Genomic DNA, 23624 nt, shown 5'->3' with positions numbered 1-23624 from the left:
TGACAACAGTTCTAAACTGTTTGTCAAACCATTTGACAACACTCCCAATGCCATTAAAGAAGGATTATGTAGTGGGTTGCCATGTCGCCCATAAAGCCTAATCTAGTACAAAAGGATATTTCAAAAAATTAAGTTCTTAGAAAAGAATACATGATATATAAAGAGGAAGGGATTCAAGAGGTAGGGGTTCAAGAAATACGAGTTCACGAGATACGATTATAGGAGTAAGTATAATAATTGTGATTCACGTTGTGTTTGAATGAATCAAATATTGAAGCTAAAAGTATGTTTATTTTGCAGATTTCACAGGTTAATTTTGAGACGAGTATACCAATTACTACTGGGGAAGGTATTTTCAATATGTATAATCACACTTTGCATATTTGCATATAACTTACATATTTGCACTAACTTGCATATGTTTACATAGGGCAAGTTGATATAGGTGATGTACACTACCTGATAAAGTTCGATCAGTTCCATAATTTACGGTTGATGGTTAACTTTGATAAGGATGATTCAAGCAGTCGAAGATTGAAGATTTTCAACCATTTTTTTTGTAACAATGTCTTGTTATCGACTTCATTCTAATCTTGATGATTTGAACGTTATGAACAAACTTTTATTTTGGTTTGATTTGCTAAATTTGATTTAAACTTTAAAATTGATACAGATTGGTTGGATATAAAAATCTTGAATTTGATATTTATTTTTATTGCATCAATTAATTTTTCTATTAAATTAAATTTTTTATTGCATTAGTAAAAAGCAATTTTTATTTGGCAATTTGGATTTTTTTTTTTGAAAAAATCTTTAATTTGATATCTGAATTTTTATTGAAAAAACGAGATTTGAAATGAAAAATAGATTTTATTACAATAATTTTTGAAAATAAAAAACGAAGTTTAGTTATTTTTCTATAACTATTTTGCAATTTTAAATATGACGTGGAATATTAGTTTTAAAATAAAAAAATTAATATGACGTGGAATATTAGTTTTAAAATAAAAAAATTAATATGACGTGGAATAGTAGTTTTAAAATAAAAAAATAATATGATGTGGAATATTAGTTTAAAAAAAATTAATATGACGTGTAATATTGGTTTTAAAATAAAAAATTAATATGACGTGGAATATTAATTTTAAAATAAAAAATTAATATGACGTGGAATATCTTAGTTGGCAAAATATACGGATAATGTCAGCATTAACAGGTCAACCAAACCTTTAAATAAACAAAAAATTTGATAGAGACCCCTAAATGACAATTTTAAAAGTTGATTCCCTAAAAAAAAATCAAGTGAAAGTTGGTTCCATTTTGGTGCAATTTTCCCAATCATTAATTATAATTTTTGTAGTTTAGTTTTAGAAAAACGGCAACCGTATCCGTGACATCGCATACATAATACAGCGAGCGGGTGATGCATCTAACGGCCAGAATAGAATACTATCATCATCAACATCATCTTCTTCTTCGCCTAATACTGAATTTTAGCAATTTCGATCCCATCTCACTGTACCAAATTCGTCGATACCATTAATGGCGTCAATATCACCACCGACGTTTCCTTCCTCCGCCGGCACCCCTGCTACAAACCCTCACAAATTCACCTCCTCAACCCCTAAGTTTATCACGAGGGCCCGATTGAACCACCGTTCATCCTATCCAACGCATCTATTTCCTCATTCTCCGTCTAGGGTTTCCGCTTTTTCATCCATCTGTCGGTGCCACAGTAACCACAAAGATATCGGCGACAACAATGATAAAGACAAAAAAGGGTCTCGTCGATGGGACTCTGCTTTTCAAGAGAATATTAGGAATACGATTAAGTGGTTTGATGATTACATGACTGGATATTGGAAGTATCAGAAGAAAGATGATGAAGTGAAGAAGGATGATTCCGGTGATGGTGTTGTGAAGATAGAAGGTGAGGTAGTGGTGGATGGAGATGGCGATAAAGAATGGGATTGGGAACGCTGGAAGAAGCATTTCACTGAAGTTGATGAACAGGAACGTGTTGTTTCTATATTGAAGGTACTTCTGTATACCATGTATAGACTGATACAAGTGCATGCTACGTAGTATAAATGATTCAATGATCACCTGAAAATTAGTTTGTGATGGTCTCATGATGTAGTGGAGTTTAGGTTACAATATGCCTATGTTATCACTGTGATTAAGATGGAAAAGATCCAATGGAGGAATTGTTGAATGGCATAAGGTGGTTTCATGCATGAAGTTACCAAACATATATAAAAGATTGGATGTTACCTGATGAATGTAACAACTCTGCCTGCAGGCAATTACTTTGATATAGTCCAGTTATCTCCTGGATGCTACAGAATGTTAAGTTACCAGCCTAATGAAAATTGTTCTAGTTCTAGTAATCATATTGCTCACACTGGCTCTGGTGCGAATTCAACTAGATAATTCTAACAAAATTACTGTTGATACAATAGACTTTATACACACTGACATGCATATCATCACAGTCGCATCTAAACCGAGCTGTTGTCAAAGAGGACTATGAAGATGCTGCTAGGATTAAGGTGGCTATTGCAGCAGCTGCTACTAATGACACAGTTGGCAAAGTGATGTCTCACCTGAGTGTAAGAGAAAGTTGTACATCATTACAAGTAAGGACCATCACATCTGCAACCATGACTTATATCTGTTGACCCTGTTAATTTTGCAGAAAGCCATAGAGGAAGAACGCTACATGGATGCAACCTTTGTACGGGATTATGCTAATGCAGGTTTGGTGAGTTTTTCGAACTGTTCTTCGGATATGGTGCATATGTATATCAGACAGTTGCTGAACAAACATGTTAGTGTTTGGCTGCCTGCTGGTTCAATGGGTTTGGAATTGTATAAACACAAATTACTTCAAAATGTATAAACAGAAATTAGGCAATAAAAAAACTTATGTAAAAAAAAACCTTTAGATGTCTTTGTGCAAGTCATTCTATGATGTAAAAGTGAATTTGGGTTCCCCATACAAGTCAACTTGGTTTTGATCAATAAGATAAGGTTTAACGATGCATATGCCTATAGTGTGTTCTGAAGTTGAGTGTGTGCGTTTTTCTTTTTAGCTATAGCTTACTGCAACCATGTCGTATGGCTTGACATATAAAAAACATTTAAAGCCAATCCTCTTATAACTCTAGGTTGTGATATTATTTACACATCATTTTCCCCATTGAAGAGTCGTACACATGTAGGTATATTGATGTACCTTAAAATTATCTTGCAATTGATGACTAAATTTTTTGGTGGTAGCCGGTAGAAGTTGGAAAAAAATCGATACCGTAAAAGTTCAAGCAACTCTTTAAGCAGAAATTTGATGACTGTCAAGCCTTGAAGATCTTGAAACTTTGTGGAACTATGAAACACCAGCAATTTATGGACCTTATCCTCTTTCGTTGGTCAACTTATGTGTCATTTGGTGTTTTCTCCCTATGTTGTTTCAACGGTCAAAATACAAAATCGTGGTCAGTACTATGATTTGAAATAGCAGTTATCGCGATGGTAAAGCAGTGGTATAGCGGTCCATAAATAGCGGTTCATATAATTATTAGAATTATATATATGTATGTATGTATGCATATATAACATATTATATGTATTCATTAAAAATATAGTTTCAAGATCAAAACATTAACTTAAACAAGTAAGTTTCACACGAACAAAATAGGAATAAGTAAGTTTGTAACTCGAATTGTGTCGATTGCAGAGCAGAGGACGAGAGGAACACCGATTGGCGAGGTTTATGATCTGGAACACGTCGTTTGGTCATGTAGATCGACGATTCATTAACCTAATGTGGCGTAAACTAAATTACTAAATAACTACAGCCTTCAAAATAAGCCCAAAAACCTAGAAAACCCAACGTTGAATAAGCCCAAGTTTAACTAAGCCCGAAAACCTAAAAATCCTCAGATGCAAATCGCGGTATTTTCACTGCTATACCACCAGAGATTGCGTTAGCGCCGATTTTTGCGGCACCGCGATTTGAGGCCGCAATTTGACCACTGCGATTCCTCTTATCACCGCGAACCACAATACCACCGCTATCTTTCATGACTGACACCTAGGATTTTTCTTAGCATTGTAGTTTGAGTTTGAGTGTTTAATTAATATTTCACGTAGTTGTATGCCTAAGCATTCACCAATAAAACTTTGCATGCGCGTTATTTAGTACTATAACTTGAACGCATTGGAAGAAGTCGCGCTATAACTTTACATCTTATTAGTTGATCCAGTTGTCTTCAGGATGCTCATTTGCATGATGAGATTCTGATGCCTTACAACGAGGGCCAAGGGGTGAGTTCAATTGGTTGATCAGAGCTTTGGCTATCAAACTTTAAGATTTAGGGTGGTGTATTGAGGTTTGGTGATGGATAACTGATGGAGCATGCTAGTGGTTTTGATGCAAGTGGATATATGGAGCCTTGGATCCAACACTTGGTCTAACGTGAAGCTATTTTGATATAACCTGCAAAGCAGTTAAGTGATTGCCTGAAGCTATTTTGATATAACCTGCAAAGCAGTTAAGTGATTGCCTGTGTACAAAGCAGAACCCCCCAACATGTACGTTAACAAATTTTCTTTGAAAACAAAGATTGTTGGGAAGTATTATAGGCATACTCGACCCATTTAAAAGAAATAGGGGTTCTTCTAAACCAAAATCTTAACCATGTTTTGGATTCATCTTCAAACGTGAACTAACAAAAAGTAGGATGCAAATTTCAGTTGGCATATCCTGGCTAGCTTCTCTTAGTAGCAATTGGTTTTTCTTTCTTTAGTGCAAGAAGATTCCACACCTGAAGCAAGTGGATTTGTCTTGCTCACTGTTCTGAACTATTATCTTTTGAGTAGGTGCCTTTTTTCTACCATATACCAGATAGAGGTTCAGCATCTGACTGGTGAAACCTTGTATCTTATGGATATGCGCTTCTTTAATGCATTTATTTTTAACTTGAAGACATGTTTGTGTGTTCTTTATTTCTTCATGTGTTACTTGTGTGGTCCATTTATTTTTCTAAAAATCTGCTTGACATGGTCTTGGTATTTTGGACCTTTAGAATCACATATCTGGTTTTGCTTATTTTTAATCATGTCATCAACTGTCAATTTAGGTGGGCTGGTGGGCGGGACTTTCAGATGATAGCAAAGACCCATATGGTCGAATTATCCATATAAGTGCAGAGCATGGAAGGTACCTGGCAAGAAGTTACAGTCCCAGGTAGAGTAGCTAATATCATTCATATTCTTTTCAACAGGTCTTTCATCATTATATGTGCATTTGGTTCTATTTAATTGGCTTTCATCATGTAGCATCCTTTTGACCTTTAAGGTTGCTCTTTAGTGACTGGAAAGCTACATATTCGAGTGCTGATGGAAACAACCTCTTTATTGAATGTAAGGAAAATGCTTCATGGAAAGTCTTCCCTCGCCGACTCCCGCAAACTATAAATCCTTGTGCACTACTGTTTGCATAAGCAAAGGGGCATTGCGCATAAGATAACTAGTTAAGGCAGCCATGGACTTGCTGCTTTTTATGGTTTGACTCATATGTGTTGCAAGTTGATTTATTTGAGAATGTTTCTTATTTTTTTGTGTGTTTTTTTTCCTTCTAGTTTTCATTTCCCAAACAGAGAGGTATAGTGAATTTTTTTATTAGATATTAATCCCTTATCTTTTATCTCTCCTCTTCTAGTGGCCTCCTTGACCTTTTAGGGTGCCATTTGGTATCCAGGCAGGACACACAGGATAGAACAGTTGTTTAGCGTTTGGTAAGTCAAGACAGAACTGAACAGGACGTAACAAATAAAATGACCAATTTACCCCTAATGAGTTGTTTATATCTAAAAGCTTTAGAGAAGTAGGAGGAATATTATTTTCTACTATATGTTGATTACAGCATAAGGAACTATATATACAAGTTTAGGTTAGGAGATAGACTACAACTACAACTACAACTCCTAACAATATGGGATAAGCACTTCTACAAACACTTCCTTATCAGATTCTATCTATAACTCTCCATTAACTCATACCCGATTACTATTCTACAATATCTTTTGTATATTTTTGATTAATTTATGTAATTTATTAGTTATAATAAATTAAATATTTTTATAGCAAAATATATCACTAGAAAGTTTTCTTTCAAGACGATTAAAATGACACCAAAATAAAAAGTTTATGTAGTTTTCAATTTTTATTTTATACCTTTTCTATATTACTTTTTTATTATTAATATTCAATAAATTAGATAAATTAAAAATTCCAAAATCAAAAGAGCGATTGGGTTGAAAAAAAAGTAAAGGAATTAACCAAAATATATAAACTGTATGATAAATAATATTTTGAGGACAGTAAATTGAATGTTTAAAGAGCATAAAATGCTATAAATAAAATTTAACAATGAATAAAATGTAAAGAGGGAGGCGTATTTGATGTTTTAGAAGAAAATTAGGTTCTAATTTGAGGTTATAGTGGTAAAATATAGGTCTGTTACACCTTGTTCCATGGGGGTCGGGGTGGAATACGCCTGTTCCACTCTGTGCCTGTCTCTTCCACATAAAAGTTTTGCAAAACGTGGAACAATTATCCTTGTTTTGTACTGTTCAGTGTACCAAACGCACCCTTAACTGACTAGTTTAATTTTCTTTTATTGTTTATATATACTTTCATTTTATTGTATGGATGCATTCTGTGGTTTGTTTGCTTTTATCTCATTAGCTATTACATGCATACCATACATCCTCGTGAGTGCAGCAAGCTCATAAGTCAACAATTAATATTGAATATATCACTTAGGAGTTTCTGTTCAGCTAATTAATTAGTTATCTCTGGTAGCATGACATATCGAAGGCTTGGCCATTGCTTTTGGTTTTCAGGCAGCTTGCCATGTCTGCAGATGGTGCCCCTTTGTTTGAAATCTTTCTTACAGTGGACGAGAACGGAGAATACAAGCATCAGGTCTCTTTCATTGCCTCCCTAAATCTGTCTAGTTTTATGCATGAGTAGTTTCCGGCTAAATTGGCAAACTTTTCGGTAACAGTTGCAATTATAAATGCATACAGTCACATGTTGCATCTGTAAGAGTGAAGTTAACAAATGAAATTCACTTTCGTCTAAGGCAATAATTAGACGGGGATACAGTGGCAGAAGATTCAAAAAGTTTGGAAAGTTGATGATCTCATTCCGTTTCCTGTATGAAGACTCAAAAAGTTTGGAATAATAATTTATTCCAGTTACTCTCTCTTCATTCGTAGTAAATGATTGGTTTTAGGCAGGATAGCTGAAAAGGTTTGAGAGTAGTAGTTTATTTTAGTTGCTATCTCTGTCTAAACCACTCCACCATCTGTAAACCTGTGTCATGATGCCATCTTTCTCAAACCACACTGTTTTAGAAAGTTTTAGTTACTAAGTACATCCAGCAGCAAGTATTTAACTCTGCTGACTTCTATGTGTATGTTTGCAAGTCTGCATGTGCAAAACAACATGCTATGCACATTTATACAGGTGGCATTTCGTAGGAATAAAATGGATACATGAATATCTTACAAAATCCGTTTTCTTGTTTTTTTATATCTATATAAGAAGACTAGTATATTAAGTGGTTTTAACAACCTATGGCTGCACTTGTAAGCCCTTTTTGCATGGCGACGGTTCACTTACTTCATATGAGATTGAATTTGCATGATCAGGCTGTATACTTGAAACGGACCGAGGTTCCCCGAGATTTTCCAGTTGTTTCCTCCAAGTCATCAGGTCTGATTAGTAGCATGAATCCCCCAGATACAGTGAGGGATAAAGGTGATCCGTTTGCTAAGGATATTGAAGATAAAGATGATGGCGAAGACATGGATGATGATTCTGATATGGCTGAGGAATCTGCTTTTGAGAATATCCTGCGAGATATGATTCCTGGTGCAAAAGATCTGAAGGTTAAGGTCTTGAATGTGACGACACCAGGAAAAATAGACAGGGATCTAATATCTAAAGTGGTTAAACAGATAGTGGAGGAAGAAGATGAAAAAGAGAAGGATAGAGATTCGGAACGCATAGATGGAGAAGATGAAGTCAAAGGTGGAACTGATGAAGATCAAGACAATATTGATGTCAATTCTGGTGACTCAATAGTTGACAGTGAAGGGAAAGGTCAAATTGCAGTTAAGATTGTAGTTGGTGGCCTGGTTCAAAGAGTTTCTAATGGCACATCTCGCAAAGATTTACTTCGTGTACCAGCCAAGCTGGAGAAAAAGAGTCGCTCATCATTTTCTTTCTCTGTTGAGAAAGAAAAGCAACAGGTTTCTTCTGGCAATGCACAATCTTTAAAGAACAAAGACGCTAGGATTCATGGTATTCGTAGCACAGACAGTGTTATGGTTGATCTTGCGAAGTCCATTGGAAGAGGGAAGATACCTATAAAGGTTAGATCAGAAATTCTTGATGGCATACCTTATCATATTTTTTGGCAGATGCCCTGTTGATTAACTGGACTATTGCCTGTCAAAGTACTTAAGGTTGTGATGATATCTCCACTTTGCAGGTGCTTAAAGATGTTGGTCAGTTGATCAATGTTACCCTTAGTCAGGCTAGGAATCGTCAGCCTTTATCTGGATCTACAACATTTAACCGAATTGAGCTTCCAGCGACTAAAGATCCATTAAATGGTGATATATTATGTTATTTGTTATCATCATCATTAACATATTATTTTGTAGTCTCCTATTCTCTGCTGCCAATTTTTGTCCAATCCGTTTATTTTGTTCTTGGCATCTTTTTATCTAACACAAATTTTTTGTTTTACAACACCAAGTCTTCAGCAGTTAAATTACCTTACCTTTGGCAGGATTGTATGTCGGTTCACATGGGCTTTACACTTCAGAGGTCATTCATCTAAGGCGTAAATTTGGCCAGTGGGAAGAGGATGGTAACATGAAGGAGCTTTCAAATATGGAGTTTTATGAGTATGTAGAAGCAGTGAAATTAACAGGGGAGCCTTATGTGCCAGCCGGCCAGGTAAACATGCAAACTTTGAATTTTTCTATTCTTTTTTTGGAATTATACCACACAACTCTCGACAACTTCCTTCTGAAGTTATAGTTTGAGGTGGGATTTTAGTGGGTGAAAACTTACAAGATTGGTTTATTGGTTGAGTGGGTTGGTGTAAATTATCATTATTGTGAAAATCACCATGCGTACAAGATATACACGTGGATCACTTGATATAAATGAGAAAATTGTGACAGTTGCTAATTTATGCATCTGCTTTGCATCAACATGTGTCTAGCAACACTCAATATCAATGTAAAAGATTGGTTTAAGCTTGGCCTACAAAGGTCAAAAGTGCCTGGAAGGTTCAAATCCAAGGAGGAATAAAAATTCCCTTGTGGCCACGGAGGTTCAAATGCGGTGACTCCGGGCTACCCGCAAAGCAGGTGGTCGTCCTGGGATTAGTCGGCTCACATAGCTGATTGGATATCCATGTTATTAAAAAAAAAGACTGATAGTTCCAATTGAGATGCATCTGCTTTGCATCAAAGACTTAACCTTGAATATATATATATATATATATATATATATATGTTAGTTGAAACATGCTTAATTGCTTATATTGTAAACATCTTGCATGCATGCATAAATATAAGGACATAATCAACCACAAGTTTTACTTGTGATGGTATTCGAAACAGTGGCTTGATTTTGTGAGGTATGCAAGTATAAATGGATCATTTGTCAAGCATCTTGTCATATAATTTGGCTGCTGTGTGGACAAATTCTGGATTCTGGACCCTAGTTCTTGGAGAGAGTTTGCACTGTTGGGGGTAAAATGGACTCTGCATTACACATTAGAAGCCCTTAATCTTTTGTTAGTGGTGTCTAGATTGAAGGCGGGCAAACAGAAAGATACTCAGATATGTGGTGTATATAGGGAAAGTTGATGGGAAAAATCACAAGTGCACAAGTTCAAAGTGTTATTATGATGTAGTAATTTTCTTTTAGGAGTCCCTGTGTATACTTGTTGTCTGTCGGAACACTTTGGTAAAGCAGATTGGGAAGCATTCCTTGACAGGAGTAAGATGAAAAACTGAGTTGGGGAAGTGGGTTGCCTGTTGCCTTACATTTATTTCTAAACTATTATTAACATGTCTTTTTCACATCATAGCTTCAAAATACAGTGTTCTGATTTTCTTCTTTTTACAGGTAGCATTTCGTGCAAAAATTGGAACAAAGTATCAACTTCCTCATAAAGGGATCATTCCAGAAGAATTTGGAGTGGCAAGTCTTTATCATTCAAATTATGGAGGTGCCTTATGCTGTTCATATATTCATTGATATCTTTTTGACGATTCAGATTGCTCGATATCAAGGACAAGGGAGGCTTGCAGAGCCAGGATTTCGAAATCCTCGTTGGGTGGATGGCGAACTTGTTATTCTAGACGGAAAGGTTTCTGCTGCTCCTTTTTCTCTTTCTTCATTTTGAGATGTAGATTTTTTTTTCTTTTCTTGTAAGCTAGTACTAATTTCTGAACCTTGACTTGTATCATCTTTTTGCAGTACATTAAAGAAGGTCCTGTTGTTGGATTTGTATATTGGGCCCCAGAGTATCACTTTTTGGTGTTCTTTAATCAGTTAAGGCTGAAGAATTGAAGCGCTCTTTGTACAAGAGTTTCAATTGCCTTTTGTTTTTGAATCAGATTTATAGGTAAGCCCTTCATCAATCATAATCCTACTAACTGCATTGACAAAATGCTTGTTTATAGATATGTTCAATTTGCTTTGATATATATAAGAACAAAAGACATTTTCCAGTTGTTAAGTCTGACAGAAACAGATGATGAATTTTTTTTTTGGTTGAAGTTCTATATATACAATCTGTCTAACACCACCGTTAAAGTGTTATACAACTAATAAATTTGGAAAATATTTAGGAACTAAAGAATAACTTGGGAAAAGAAAAAGGTGGCCTTTATTGATCAATATTGCCCCTGCATGTCGATACTTAATGCGAAGGAGATAAGCATGAAAGAGAACTATAGAAGTGCTAGGAGGAATCAAGGCAATGGAGCAAATAGTAAGAGGAATCAGGGAAATATTGATCCAATGATAGCATCATTGAATTAGGCGATGTTTGATGCAGTTGCTTAGATTGTGCCATAGGCGGTGGCATATGAAAAAACCTAGTAAGCCAGTGGTGATTGAGCAACAAGGTAATTTGGTGGTGAAATCACAACCTTGCAATCTCTAGTTTATGTGGTGAATAACTAGTGTCGGACACCTATGCATGTTTTTTGTGAAAATATCCCAAAAGGTGAAATCTGAGTCTTTCAATGGCTCCCCTATGCAGATAGATGCTAAGATTGGATTTCTTACATGGAGAAGATATTTGACATTCTGGAGTGAACTTAGAATTTGAAAGTGCATCTGGCTATGTATAAGTGTGGGGGGGATGCTCAACGATGGTGGAAGACTTTCAACACTACCAAAGTGTTGAGAAATCAAAGAAAGCTATGTAGAGAGAATTGCAGGAATCTTATTTACGAATTGAGACTAGACCTATTTATAGGTAACAGTCAAGATACGCCAAATAGAAAAATAAAACTAACTAATTCAATTAAAGCCACATCTAACAAATCTCCACCTTGGCTTTAATTCTAGTACAAAAATTTTACTTCCAGCTATCAATGTTTAGGAGATCTAGACAATTCCTAAACTTATTCAAAGAAACCGTTTTGTCAGTGCATCAGCTGGATTGTCATCAATCTTCACTTTCTTCACTTTAATTCTCCTTTCCGAACGTATAAAGTGATAACGAACATCTATGTGTTTCGTTCTCTCATGATGCACCCGATCTTTTGCAAGACAAAGGACACTCAGGCTGTCACAAAAAACTACAGTCTGATCTTGATGAAAGCCAAGATCTCCAAGCAAACCTTTCAGCCAAATCCCTTCTTTTGCAGCCTCCGTAAGAGCCATATATTGTTGTAGACAAAGCAACAGATGGCTGTAACGGCGCTTTCCAGCTCACTAGGGCATCTCCAACAGTGAATACATATCGCGTTAATGACCTCCGTGTGTCAAGGTCAGTTGCGTAATCAGAATATGAAAATCCAGCCACAATACAATCTGTTTCTCCTCCAAAATTAAGACCTACAGCAGCTTTGCCTTTGAGGTAACGAAAAATACGTTTCACGGCAACCCAATGTTCTTTCCCCGGATTAGCTATGTAACGTGAAACAACACTAACAGCATGAGCTATGTCAGGTCTAGTGCAGACCATGACATACATAATACTTCCTACTACATTAGAATAAGGAACTTTGTTCATATACTCCACCTCAGCCTCGGTTTGAGGTGTCAAAGCCACTGATAATCTGAAATTTGCCGATGAAGGTATGCTCATAGGCTTTGTAGAAGCCATACCAAATCGAGAAAGTATCTTCAAAATGTAACTTTTTTGTGACAAGAGAAGTTTACGTCTAGATCTATCTCGGATAATTTCCATACCGAGAATCTTTCGAGCAGCCCTCAAATTTTTCATGTCAAACTCAGAATTAAGGAGTCTTTTTAACTTCTTAATTTCAGCCATATCACGAGTCGCTACTAACATATCATCCACATAAAGTAGCAGATACACATGTGACCCATCAACACTTTTCTTATGATATATACAACAATCATAAGGGTTTCTAGTAAATTCATGACCCACCATAAAGCTGTCAAAACGTTTATACCACTGTCTTGGAGATTGCTTTAACCCATAAAGCGATTTCTTGAGCTTACAAAACATAGTTTTCTTTACAAAACCCTCCGGTCTTCAAGCTCACCATGTAAGAAAGCCGTTTTGACGTCCATTGTTCCAACTCCAAAATTTGCTTGTGCCACTAGTGCCAACAACACTCGAATGGATGTATGACGCACCACCGGCAAGAAAATTTCATTATAATCAACCTCTTGCTCTTGGCTATAACCTCTAGTCACCAAACGTGCCTTGTATCTCACACTTTCAGCTCCTGGCAGCCCTGTTTTTCGCTTAAAGATCCACTTATAGGTCACAACTTTTCTGCCTTGAGGTAACTTTACTAACTCCCAGGTTCTATTTTTGTGAAGGGATTCCATCTCTTCACTCATGGCTGCTATCCACACATCAACCTCCTTCGTTGTGATTGCTTCTTTGTAAGTAGATGGCTCAAAACTCCATTTCTTCAGCAACTTGCAGAGCATAGGCCGCCATGTCATCAAAACCATATTAAATTGGCCTACCAACTTGTCTTTGGGGCTTATCTAATGCTATAGATCGAAATTCTGCAGATTGGTGCTGATTTTCAGGCACAACAGGTTCTCGTTGAGGCGAGATACTGCGCTGTCCAACAATATTCTCGTCTTCATCGGGACCATTTAACTCGTACTCCACCTGTTTGGACACACTCTCCTCTTGAACACTTGGAGTAGATGAACACCTCATGCCATGTAACATACTCTCCTCATCAAACACTCTGTCACGACTGAGAATCATCTTTCTTCTATCCAGAGACCAAATTCTATAGCCCTTTACTCCAATTCCGTATCCCATAAACAGCCCCTTCTTTGATCTTGGTTCCAATTTTCCTTCACTAACATGGTAGTATGAAGGACAACCAAATATTCTTACGCCCGTGTCAGCCGGCTTACCGGACCATACCTCAATAGGAGTTTTACAATCAATTGCCGTTGCTGGGGATCAATTCACCAAATAGCAAACTGTGTTCAATGCTTCTGCCTAAAACCTTCTATTCAACCCAACATTTGACAGCACACATCTCACTCTTTCCAGCAGTGTTTATTCATCCTTTCAGCTACATGCTGTGGAGTGTGCCTAACCGTTCGATGCCTTGCAATTCCTTCATCTTTACAAAACCGATCAATCTCACTTGAACAAAACTCCAATCCGTTGTCCGTTCGCAGCCGCTTTATCTTCTTCCCAACTTGATTTTCAATGAGAACTTTCCAATCTTTAAACTTCTCAAATGACTCACTCTTATGCTTCATGACGAATACCCAAGTCATTCTAGAGTAGTCGTCAATAATTGAGAGGAAGTAACGACCACCACCAAGTGAAGGAACTTGTGAGGGACCCCAACAATCAGCGTGTAGGTAATCTAAAGTCGACTTGGTTATATGGACAACTTTTGAGAAACTCTCCTTTGTTTTCCAAAGATGCAATGTTCACAAAAGCCCAATTCAGCAACTCTATGACCTCCAAGAAGTCCTTTCTTGCTGAGAATTACCATGCCTTTCTCACTAACATTCCCTAGCCTTATGTGCCACAAACGTGTAAAATCTGCCTCATCCTCTACAGAATTAAGGGCTGGTGCTGCTGATCCAACAACCGTGCTACCTTCCATCACATACAAGGTACCTCTCTTGACTTCTTTTACCACTACTAATGCACCCTTAGTGACCCGAATTATTCCACCCTCACCGGTGTACTTGAAGCCTTTTGAGTCAAATGCTCCCAAAGAGATTAAGTTTTCTTCAACCCGGGTACATGACGAACATCTGTTAGAGTTCTCACAATCCCATCATGCAATTTAATGCTCACCGATCCAATTCCAACGACATTGCACGACATGTCATTTTCCATCAAGACATTTCCGGTTGCAATCTTATCATTAGTGTTAAACCAATCCTTATGTGGTGTCATGTGAAAAGAACATGCGGAATCAAGAATCCATACCTCTTACTGACTTTTGGAATCAACCACTGAGAGTACCAAATCAGCCTCCAAACCCAAATCATCTTTTGCTACAGCAGCAGATCCTTTTGACTTCAGTTTTGTACACTCATTTTTCCAATGACCCGGTTCTTTACAATGGTGGCAGCTATTCCTTGGGTTTCCACTTGGACCTCTAGTCTTCGATCTTGATCGGCCTCTTACTTTCCACTTCCCTTTTCCTTTCTCTCGGCTTTTATCTCTACCTCTATGTCTATCTCTGTTTACCACCGACAAGCCAACCGATTGAATTTCGGAACTACTTTCTGAAGCTTTATGTTGCAACTCTCGTGAGTGTAAACTTGAACGAACTTCTTCCATTGTAATTGTGTCTCTACCAACAACGAACGAGTTGACAAAATTTTCATATGAAGTAGGCAACGAAACCAATAAGATGAGGGCGGCATCCTCATCTTCAATCTTGAGTTCAACATTCTTCAAATCCATAAGAATGGAGTTTAACTCATCAAGATGTTCCTTCAAAGGCATTCCCTCCTTCATTCGTAATGAGAATAATCTTTGCTTGAACAACAACTTGTTCGTTAAAGACTTGGTTATGTAGAGGCTCTCTAGTTTCTGCCATAATGGTGCAACAGTCTTCTCATCGGCAACTTCATAAATCACCTCATCTGCCAAAGACAACAGGATGGTAGAGTTAAATTCAAATTCAGCCATCCCTTCAGGCCTTTCACCAACCAAGGGAATCCAAGCCTTGTTGTTTTAGGAGGGCTCTCATCTTTATTCTCCATAAGCTGAAGTTGTTCTTTCCTGTAAACTTGTCAATCTTAATCATTTGTGGAGGCATTTTCTGAAAATCTTGAAAGAACTATAGTACAAGATTCAATGTTGAGCAATCAAGAACAGAGATCCAGACTAATCTATAAAAGAGTCGGCAATTTCTTAATTGGCTGTTAGAAATCGGTAATCTAGGAAATTGATCCCCAACAAACGATCATTCAAGAAATAAAAAACATCAGGTTCGATTGCTGGACACAAGTCGATACCGTCAATTGAAACATTTCAACGGCGAAATCGATTGAAGGACTGATGAATTGTTGCGACTTGACTGTTGATGCCGATTTTCTTCAAATTGACTGCTGAAATCGTCAATTCACACCATCAATTTCACAATCAGGAAAACTCCACCTTGAATCGAACACCAGAAAGACCCAATCGATTGTCCACAGAAAGACGATTAATGAAAGCGATGAAGCGATTCAAAAGATTAAGGCGACTGAAGGGTTCAACGATCAACAATTAGAAGGAACCCTAGGCTCTGATACCAATTTGTTGAGAAATTAGAGAAAGCTATGTAGAGAGAATTGTAGGAATCTTATTTACGAATTGAGACTAGACTTTACAAAATGAGGATACCCAACTATTTATAGGTAACAGTCAAGATACGCCAAACAGAAAAATAAGACTAACTAATTCAATTAAAGCCACATCTAACAAATCTCCACCTTGGGTTGATATTAAAAAGAAAGTAATTGCTATGTTAATGGATTAAAGTTAAAACATAGCGCAGATCTAAAAAGCCCAACTGCCCAAAACAAAAACTCAAATAAAGCCCAAAAAACCCAAAAAAATAAAGCTATTGCAGAACGCAATTTGACTTTTGACCCTAAGTATCGGTCAAAATTGCGGTAAATTGCTACGATAATTGCATTATTGCTAACCGCAATTTGACCACCGATATTCTGCTTAGGGCTGATATCCGAGACTGCGCCGCAATTAACAGCATAGCCTGTCCTTGGCAATCTCTAATCAGCAATATTCTCCTTTTGCCGACAAAGAAGTATATTACCATCCTATAGAAATACGACGAGTCAATGACCAACTATAGATTCTATCAAGGGGGTGACTAAAAATTCTATCAATGACAAAGAAGTATATTCTAAGTAGGCTAAAAAAATTCAAATGGAGTTATATTTTATTTTTAGATAGATGCCTTGCCAATTCTGAATTTCCAAAGTATCTACGGTGCTAAATGCAACTAAGAATTTGGAGATGGAGCTGTGTCCATTTTTATTTTAAGTTCATGGAGCAGAAAAAGAGAGGAGGGATGACTAGCAGGGTCAAGACGGACAAGGTAGGTTCCTGCTAGGTCAATGTAGCTATGATGATTGTACCTACAGTTATTGGCCATGGCAGGGTCAGTGGGCATTCCAAAATAAAGGTCATGTTGTGGTTAGGGAGTTAAAAATAGAGGTTATTAGCATGGTTTGGGTCAACAACAATAGACACAAGAAATTCATAATTAGGGTAGATATTAAGCAGCCTGAATGCCATACCTAATGTGTCATGTGATAGTTGTTTGTGGAGTTAATTATCCAAGTAAGCATGTTTTTTGTGTGGTCGGTTGTTTTGCTAACCATTTTTAACACCTTATCCGACCTCAGTGCCTCAAAAAAAACGATGCCCCTGTAACTTGATGACAACACTTGCTTGGATGATTACCCCCAGTCCCCCACAACTAACACATGACCCAATAAGAAAGGCATGTGGGTGGCTTTTAAGAATTCTCCACGATATCTGTTGCTTCTCATCAGAACCCTGCTGATAAATTCCACCTTGACTCCCTGGGTTTCTGATGTAAACTGATAGCAATTGTCGGTTGTTTATTGTAATCAAAACAGAAAATGGAATATTCCAGACTTTCGAGAGGTCTGGTTCTCTCCCAAAGAGTTTACACTCACTTTGAAAATACAAAAACAGAATACCCCAACTACTAACAACTCAGCTCTACTTAAAGGAGACTTGCCGCCTTATTCTACCCAAGAGTACTAAAAATACCCTTCACTTATTTACAATAACAGCTAAGACCCTTTAACCACTAACCCTTCCTCCTGTAAGTGAAACGAATAGGAGGTTTATCAATACCTCCCTCCAAAGCTTTCACCTTGTCCTCAAGGTGACTGTTGGGAAACTGCTGAATCAAGGCTTCTAAATTTTCCCAAGTAGCTTCAGAATCTGGTAACCCTTTTCATTTTAACCAAAACTTCTAAGCTTCCTGGATCACCTTGCACAATTGCTCTTGTATCTAACAAAGATTCAGGTTCCACTTGTAATACCAATTCTTCAGTCAATTGAGYTGGAATGTCTTTCGAMGATRCACAATTTCCCAYAGCTTTTCGAAGTTGAGATACATGGAAAACAGGATGTATCTTCGCCTCCTTTGGTAAATCCAAACGATAAGCGACTTTACCAATCTTCTCCAACACTTTATAAGGACAATAGAACCTTGCTAACAATTTTGGGCTGTTCCCTTTAACCAATGATTTATGTCGGTACGGTCTCAATTTCAAGAACACCCACTCACCCAAAACCAAATTCAGCTCTGTTCTTTTTAAATCGGCACGTTGCTTCATTCTACATTGGGCTTTCAAAAGATGCATTCTCACTTCATCCCATATTTCATCCCGATTCATCAATTCGATATCTACCGATTGGACTATAGAAGAGGAACTCTTATATCTCAACAAAGGGGGTGGATCTCGGCCATATAACACCTTGAAAGGAGAACATTTAAGGGCTGTATGAAAAGTTGTATTGTACCAGCCTCCTATTGACAACTTCTGTTTGTCCATCCGTCTGCGGGTGGTAGGCGGTGTTGAACTTCAAAGTTGTTCCTTGCAGCTTGAATAACTCTTTCCAAAATATACTTTGAAACACTTTATCACGATAAAAAATTATAGAACTTGGTATGCCATGCAAGCGTACAATTTCTTTGACAAAAACCTCGGCTACGGATTGAGCTGTAAATGGATGCTTCAGTCCCACAAAGTGTGCATACTTGCTGAACCTATCGAGTATCGACCACCACCATAATAGAGTTCATTCCTCCCGAATTAGGCAATCCCTCAATGAAATCCATGGAGATATCATTCCATACCATACTCGGAAGTGATAATGGTTGTAGCAGACCCGACGGAGACCCACTTAACACTTTGTTTCTTTGGCACGTTTCACATTCTTTCACCATATTTGACACATCCTTTCTCATGCCTACCCAGAATAATTCTGCCGCCATTCTTTGGTATGTTCTTTCTTCTCCATTATGACCACCAATGGGAGACGCATGGAATTCTTCGAATAATAAGGAGGTAATTTCTGATTTTCTCGGAATCACCAATCTGCCTTTAAAAAATAACAGATCTTGCTGCAACTCAAACCCTTTATGTGCTCCTGCATCTTCCAATAAGTCTTCTTTTATTTTCATCAAGAACTCATCTTTCTCCAACTCTTTTTTAAGATTTTCTCACTGTCTCCATGAGGGTACACTTAAATTCGAACATTCCAAGCTTTCTTCCTTACGGGAGAGTGCATCGGCAACCTTATTTGCACTCCCTGTTTATACACAATCGAGAGATTATATCCCATCAGCTTGCTCATCCATTTATGATATTCCGGTTCCACCACATGCTGTTCCAACAGGTATTTCAGGCTCTGTTGGTCGCTGCGAACTGTAAAGTGTCGTCCCAACAAATACGGTCTCCATTTTTTAACAGCTAGAACAATGGCCATAAGTTCTTTCTCATACGTTGATTTCAGCCGAGCTCTCGTTCCCAACACCTGACTAAAATAAGCCACCGGTTGTTCGTTCTGCATCAAAACAGCCCCCAAACCAAATCCCGAAGCGTCTGTCTCTACCACAAGATCTGACGAGAAATCAGGAAGTTTAAGCACCGGAGGTGAGGACAAACTCTCCTTTAATTTTTCAAAAGCCACTTGAGCCTCCTCGTTCCAACCAAATTGATTTTTTTAGCAAATCCGTGAGAGGACTAGCTATGACTCCGTATCCTCTAACGAACTTTCTGTAATATCCCGACAATCCCAGAAAACCTCTTAATTCCGACACTGTAGTAGGCACTTTCCAATCTAGTATTGCCTTGATTTTAGAATCATCAACCTCTACTCCTTTACTGGAAATGACGTGGCCTAAATACCCCAAACGCTCCCAACCGAATTCACATTTTTTCTTGTTGGCATACAATTTATAATGAGACAACAATTCAAACACTTGTCTCAAATGGTTAAGATGTTCCTCCATTGATCGGCTGTAAACCAATATGTCATAAAAAAAACTAACACAAACTTCCGCAAACAATCCTTGAAAACTTCATTCATCAACCCTTGAAATGTAGATGGTGCATTTACTAGACCAAAGGGCATTACCTTGAACTCGTAGTGACCTTGGTGCGTCCGAAACGCCGTTTTTTGAATGTTTTCATCCTTCATACGTATCTGATGATAACCTGACTTTAGGTCAAGCTTAGAAAACACTTGAGCACCATGCAACTCATCCAACAACTCGTCTATGACCGGTATAGGAAATTTGTCTACAACCGTTGCCTTGTCTAAAGCCCTATAATCGATGCAAAATCTCCAGCTGCCATCTTTTTTCTTAACAATACCGGACTTGAAAACGGGCTGCTGCTTGGTCTTATAATTTCTGCTTCTAACATCTCCTTTACCAACTTTTCGATCTCGTCCTTCTGATAATGAGGATAGCGATAGGGCCTAACATTAACTGCATCCGTACCCTCTTTCAAAATAATCCCATGCTCCTTACCTCTTATCGGTGGTAAACCCGGTGGCATATTAAAGACGGGATCAAATTCTTTCAAAACAGTTTGTACCGTTGGTAAAACTTCTCGAGTCACTTCACTTGTCAACATGCAAGCCCCAAACTCCACTAACATAGCTTGACCTTCCTGTTGGATTAGTTTTCCCATAACCTTCAATGAAATTAAAGATCTACCCAATGCTGGATCACCTTTCAATGCCACCGACTTTCCCCCAACCGTGAACTTCATAACCTGCTGCTTCCAGTTGGTATAGGTCGATCCCAAAGTTTCTAACCATTGTATACCCAAAATCACATCGCTATTACCCAATTGAATGGGCAAAAAATCCTCGACAACGTCTAAGCTTTGCACCGTCAAAATAACATGTCTACAAATTCCATCTCCCCTCACCTTATTCCCCGTYCCCATCRTTATCGTATACTCCTTCRTCTGATCGAYCTTGAGATTYAATTTTTTAACAATSTCRTTCGAAATGAAATTGTGCGTCGCACCGCTATCGATGAGAATTACAACCTTTTGGTTTTCAATGAATCCTTCCATCTTCATGGTTTTAGGATTCGTTAATCCCACCACCGAGTTAAGATGAACCTCCACGTCTTGACCCACATCGACCACATCAGCTGCGTTTAAAGCTGTATTTTCATCACTACTGTCACCCGACTCTATTACATCTTCCTCCTGAACCAACAGAACATTCAATTCTTTCTTCTTACACTTATGGCCCGGTGAATATTTCTCATCGCAAGGATAACAGAGACCCAAGGCTCGCCTCTGTTGTACCTCCTGATCGGACAATCTTCTGTATTCAAATCCCATTCTGTTCGTCGAATTAACCACCGTATTAGAATTATTCCCTGAATTAGTACTACCAGGAATACTCCTATTACCCGCAAACATAGCTAACGATTTCTTCGATCCAGACATCGACCTTTCTTTTTCAATCACAACATTCTTCACTTCAATTTTTATTGCTAACTCCATCGCTTCCTCCAACGTTACTGGACTTAAGAGACGTACCTCTGCCTTAATTGAATTTTCCAAACCGTTTATGAGTTGACTCATAAACACTTCCTCTGGAATTCCTTCTAATGGTGCAGCCAACTCCACGAATTTCATCTTAAATTCCTCCACCGTACCTTCTTGTTTAACGGCCAAAAACTGTTCGCATAAAGTTCCTACCGCCATTGATCGGAATTGACGCAAAATCAATCTACGCAGATCCTCCCAACGTAAAATTGGATGACGTCTATTCTCTCATTGAAACCATTTCAAAGCTGCTCCTTCAAATGCTATGAAAGAAACGTCAATTTTTTCTTCCTGTGATAATCGATTCAATGAAAAATAGCGTTCTGCTCTGAGAACCCAACCATCTGGATCGCTTCCGTCAAATGCTGGAATTTCAAGCTTCCGGCCTTTCACAGCTAGGAATCGACTCGATTCATGTTTTTCATCGTTTCTCCTCTTCGATCTTCCTGAATCGTCCACGTCTTCTCCATCCGACGAACCTGTTTACTTCAATTTACTAGCCACATCGCTGTTTAATTTCTCAATCTGCTGTACAATTCGTTCCAAACTTTTCTCAATCGAACCGACGCTACTTTCTAAATCTTCAATTCTCGTTGCCGCACTCCTTGTCGCCATGGCTGGATCTTACCGCTCTGATACCAATTTGATGTAAACTGATAGCAATTGTCGGTTGTTTATTGTAATCAAAACAGAAAATGGAATATTCCAGACTTTCGAGAGGTCTGGTTCTCTCCCAAAGAGTTTACACTCACTTTGAAAATACAAAAACAGAATAACCCAACTACTAACAACTCAGCTCCACTTAAAGGAGACTTGCCGCCTTATTCTACCCAAGAGTACCAAAAATACCCTTCACTTATTTACAATAACAGCTAAGACCCTTTAACCACTAACCCCTCCTCCTGTAAATGAAACGAATAGGAGGTTTATCAGTTTCATTTGATTTGTCCATCTTTTTTTCAATTTTTATTTGCTTATGAGTCCCCTTTTGATGGATGGGACCCTAAGATGGAGATGAGAAGGGGAGGAAAACAGGTGAAACAAAATGAAACCTTAATTTCCTATGCTAAAAGATTCTGTTAATAAAAAATAGATACCAAATGTTCAATTTGTATTACTACTAATTGGAAGTTAATGGTCACCTGGTGATGTGTCCAAGTAAATGGTTATAAGTTTTAGGATGAAACATTATTATTAGATTTTGCTATCAGATTAGTGTTTGAACTGTCACTTTAGTGCTGTCAATAGCTATTGTGATGCCTGAATCTTTTTATACGCGAGGTGAAACTTTGACATCATCTTAGAAATGCATTTATTACATAGAGAATTAGGCTTGCATTTCTAGCAGGGAAATTTTCACTGGATATATTGGCTAGTTTACATGATATAAGAATTATGATCTAATACCACTTCTGTTATGTGTAAGAATGTTGGTAAGTATAATGCCATCAAATTGTTTTTCTCTCAGCATCCTATCCAGCATTTTGTGATCATAGTTTTGGTTTGCTCTTTTGCAGTGTCAGATGATAGCCATTCCCATGGTGCCCTATGCGTGGATGAGTGAAGTGTATGCCACTTGCATTTATCCAGTAACTCCCATAGTCACTCGGTTGACAAATGTAACCATGGGTTTTTGTATCATTGTTGCATTGGATGTATGTACAGTAATTAAGAGGTAGACTAGATTTTGGGTGGATACTGGAGTTTTTTGGTGCCCGGGATTGTGTACATCATGGTTCTTTTGTGGGTAAAGGAGGAATAATGGCACCACAATTCCTTTTGATGTATGTATATATGCTGAACAGAATTTGTAAGTTATTGGGAAGAGGAAATTACAATCTCTGTTATGGTTTATCTCGTGCATTTCTCTTAAACATAGCAAAAGCACGGCTTGAGAAGGCTTGGGCATGGGAAGTGTCGACTCTCTAACTGTACCGTATTTGTACCTAAAAGATTTGTTAATGTTATGTAAGTCAGACTCTTTGGGAAGCTGTTGTGTACTTAAACTTCTCAGCATCAAATGCCATTGAAAGAGGTATATTAGCTGTATCACTTCCCAATGTTCTTTTTTCCTCTCCAATGTTCTGGAGGAGGTTCTACATCATAACCATTTTTTTTGCAGATCTCAGTGCTGCCTTCATTATATACATCGTCATTTTGGACTTGAAGTCAAGATTAATTTTGTTAGGATGGAGGTGTTCAGGAGAAAGCATCTAATTAATGTACACCCTTAA

The 23624-nt window shown here is 37.7% G+C and overlaps 1 protein-coding gene and 1 long non-coding RNA gene across 3 annotated transcripts in view; both read left to right on the top strand.

Annotated features, from left to right (window-relative positions):
- The window catches only part of LOC112504199, a 3143-nt gene extending 2508 nt beyond the window's left edge, over positions 1–635 (top strand). The window contains exons 2-3 of the long non-coding RNA XR_003068148.1: positions 301–349; positions 431–635. This is a non-coding gene — a long non-coding RNA (uncharacterized LOC112504199). The remainder of the gene's footprint in view (positions 1–300; positions 350–430) is intronic.
- An 852-nt stretch (positions 636–1487) lies between these two features.
- LOC112505595 (protein EXECUTER 1, chloroplastic-like) lies at positions 1488–23240 on the top strand. 2 transcript variants are annotated; one of them, XM_025109483.1, is made up of 13 exons: positions 1488–2037; positions 2496–2612; positions 2699–2764; positions 5142–5248; positions 6909–6990; positions 7722–7961; positions 8031–8447; positions 8567–8690; positions 8870–9039; positions 10225–10299; positions 10376–10468; positions 10579–10726; positions 22908–23240. In XM_025109483.1, exons 1-12 carry the CDS (start codon positions 1543–1545, stop codon positions 10669–10671), a joined length of 2079 nt encoding a protein of 692 aa, XP_024965251.1. In that variant the 5' UTR covers positions 1488–1542; the 3' UTR covers positions 10672–10726; positions 22908–23240. The 2 variants fall into 2 exon arrangements, with proteins under 2 accessions (XP_024965251.1, XP_024965246.1); XM_025109478.1 differs by having other exon boundaries at positions 7722–8447.
- The last annotated feature ends 384 nt before the right edge of the window (positions 23241–23624 follow it).

The sequence above is a fragment of the Cynara cardunculus genome, assembly GCF_001531365.2.
Source record: "Cynara cardunculus var. scolymus isolate 2C chromosome LG 2, CcrdV1, whole genome shotgun sequence".
Classification (NCBI taxonomy): Eukaryota; Viridiplantae; Streptophyta; class Magnoliopsida; order Asterales; family Asteraceae; genus Cynara; species Cynara cardunculus.
The sequence above is the reverse complement of the archived record's forward strand: the minus strand, read 5'-3'. Positions and strand labels throughout refer to the sequence as shown.

What these genes read in the sequence shown, in the direction of transcription:
- LOC112505595 (XM_025109478.1), top strand. Translation starts at nt 1,543, where the DNA reads ATGGCGTCAATATCACCACCGACGTTTCCTTCCTCCGCCGGCACCCCT. An exon ending in GCAAGAAGTTACAGTCCCAG is followed by an intron (nt 5,249 to 6,908) that starts GTAGAGTAGCTA and finishes TTTGGTTTTCAG; the next exon opens with GCAGCTTGCCATGTCTGCAG. An exon ending in TTGTTATTCTAGACGGAAAG is followed by an intron (nt 10,469 to 10,578) that starts GTTTCTGCTGCT and finishes ATCTTTTTGCAG; the next exon opens with TACATTAAAGAAGGTCCTGT.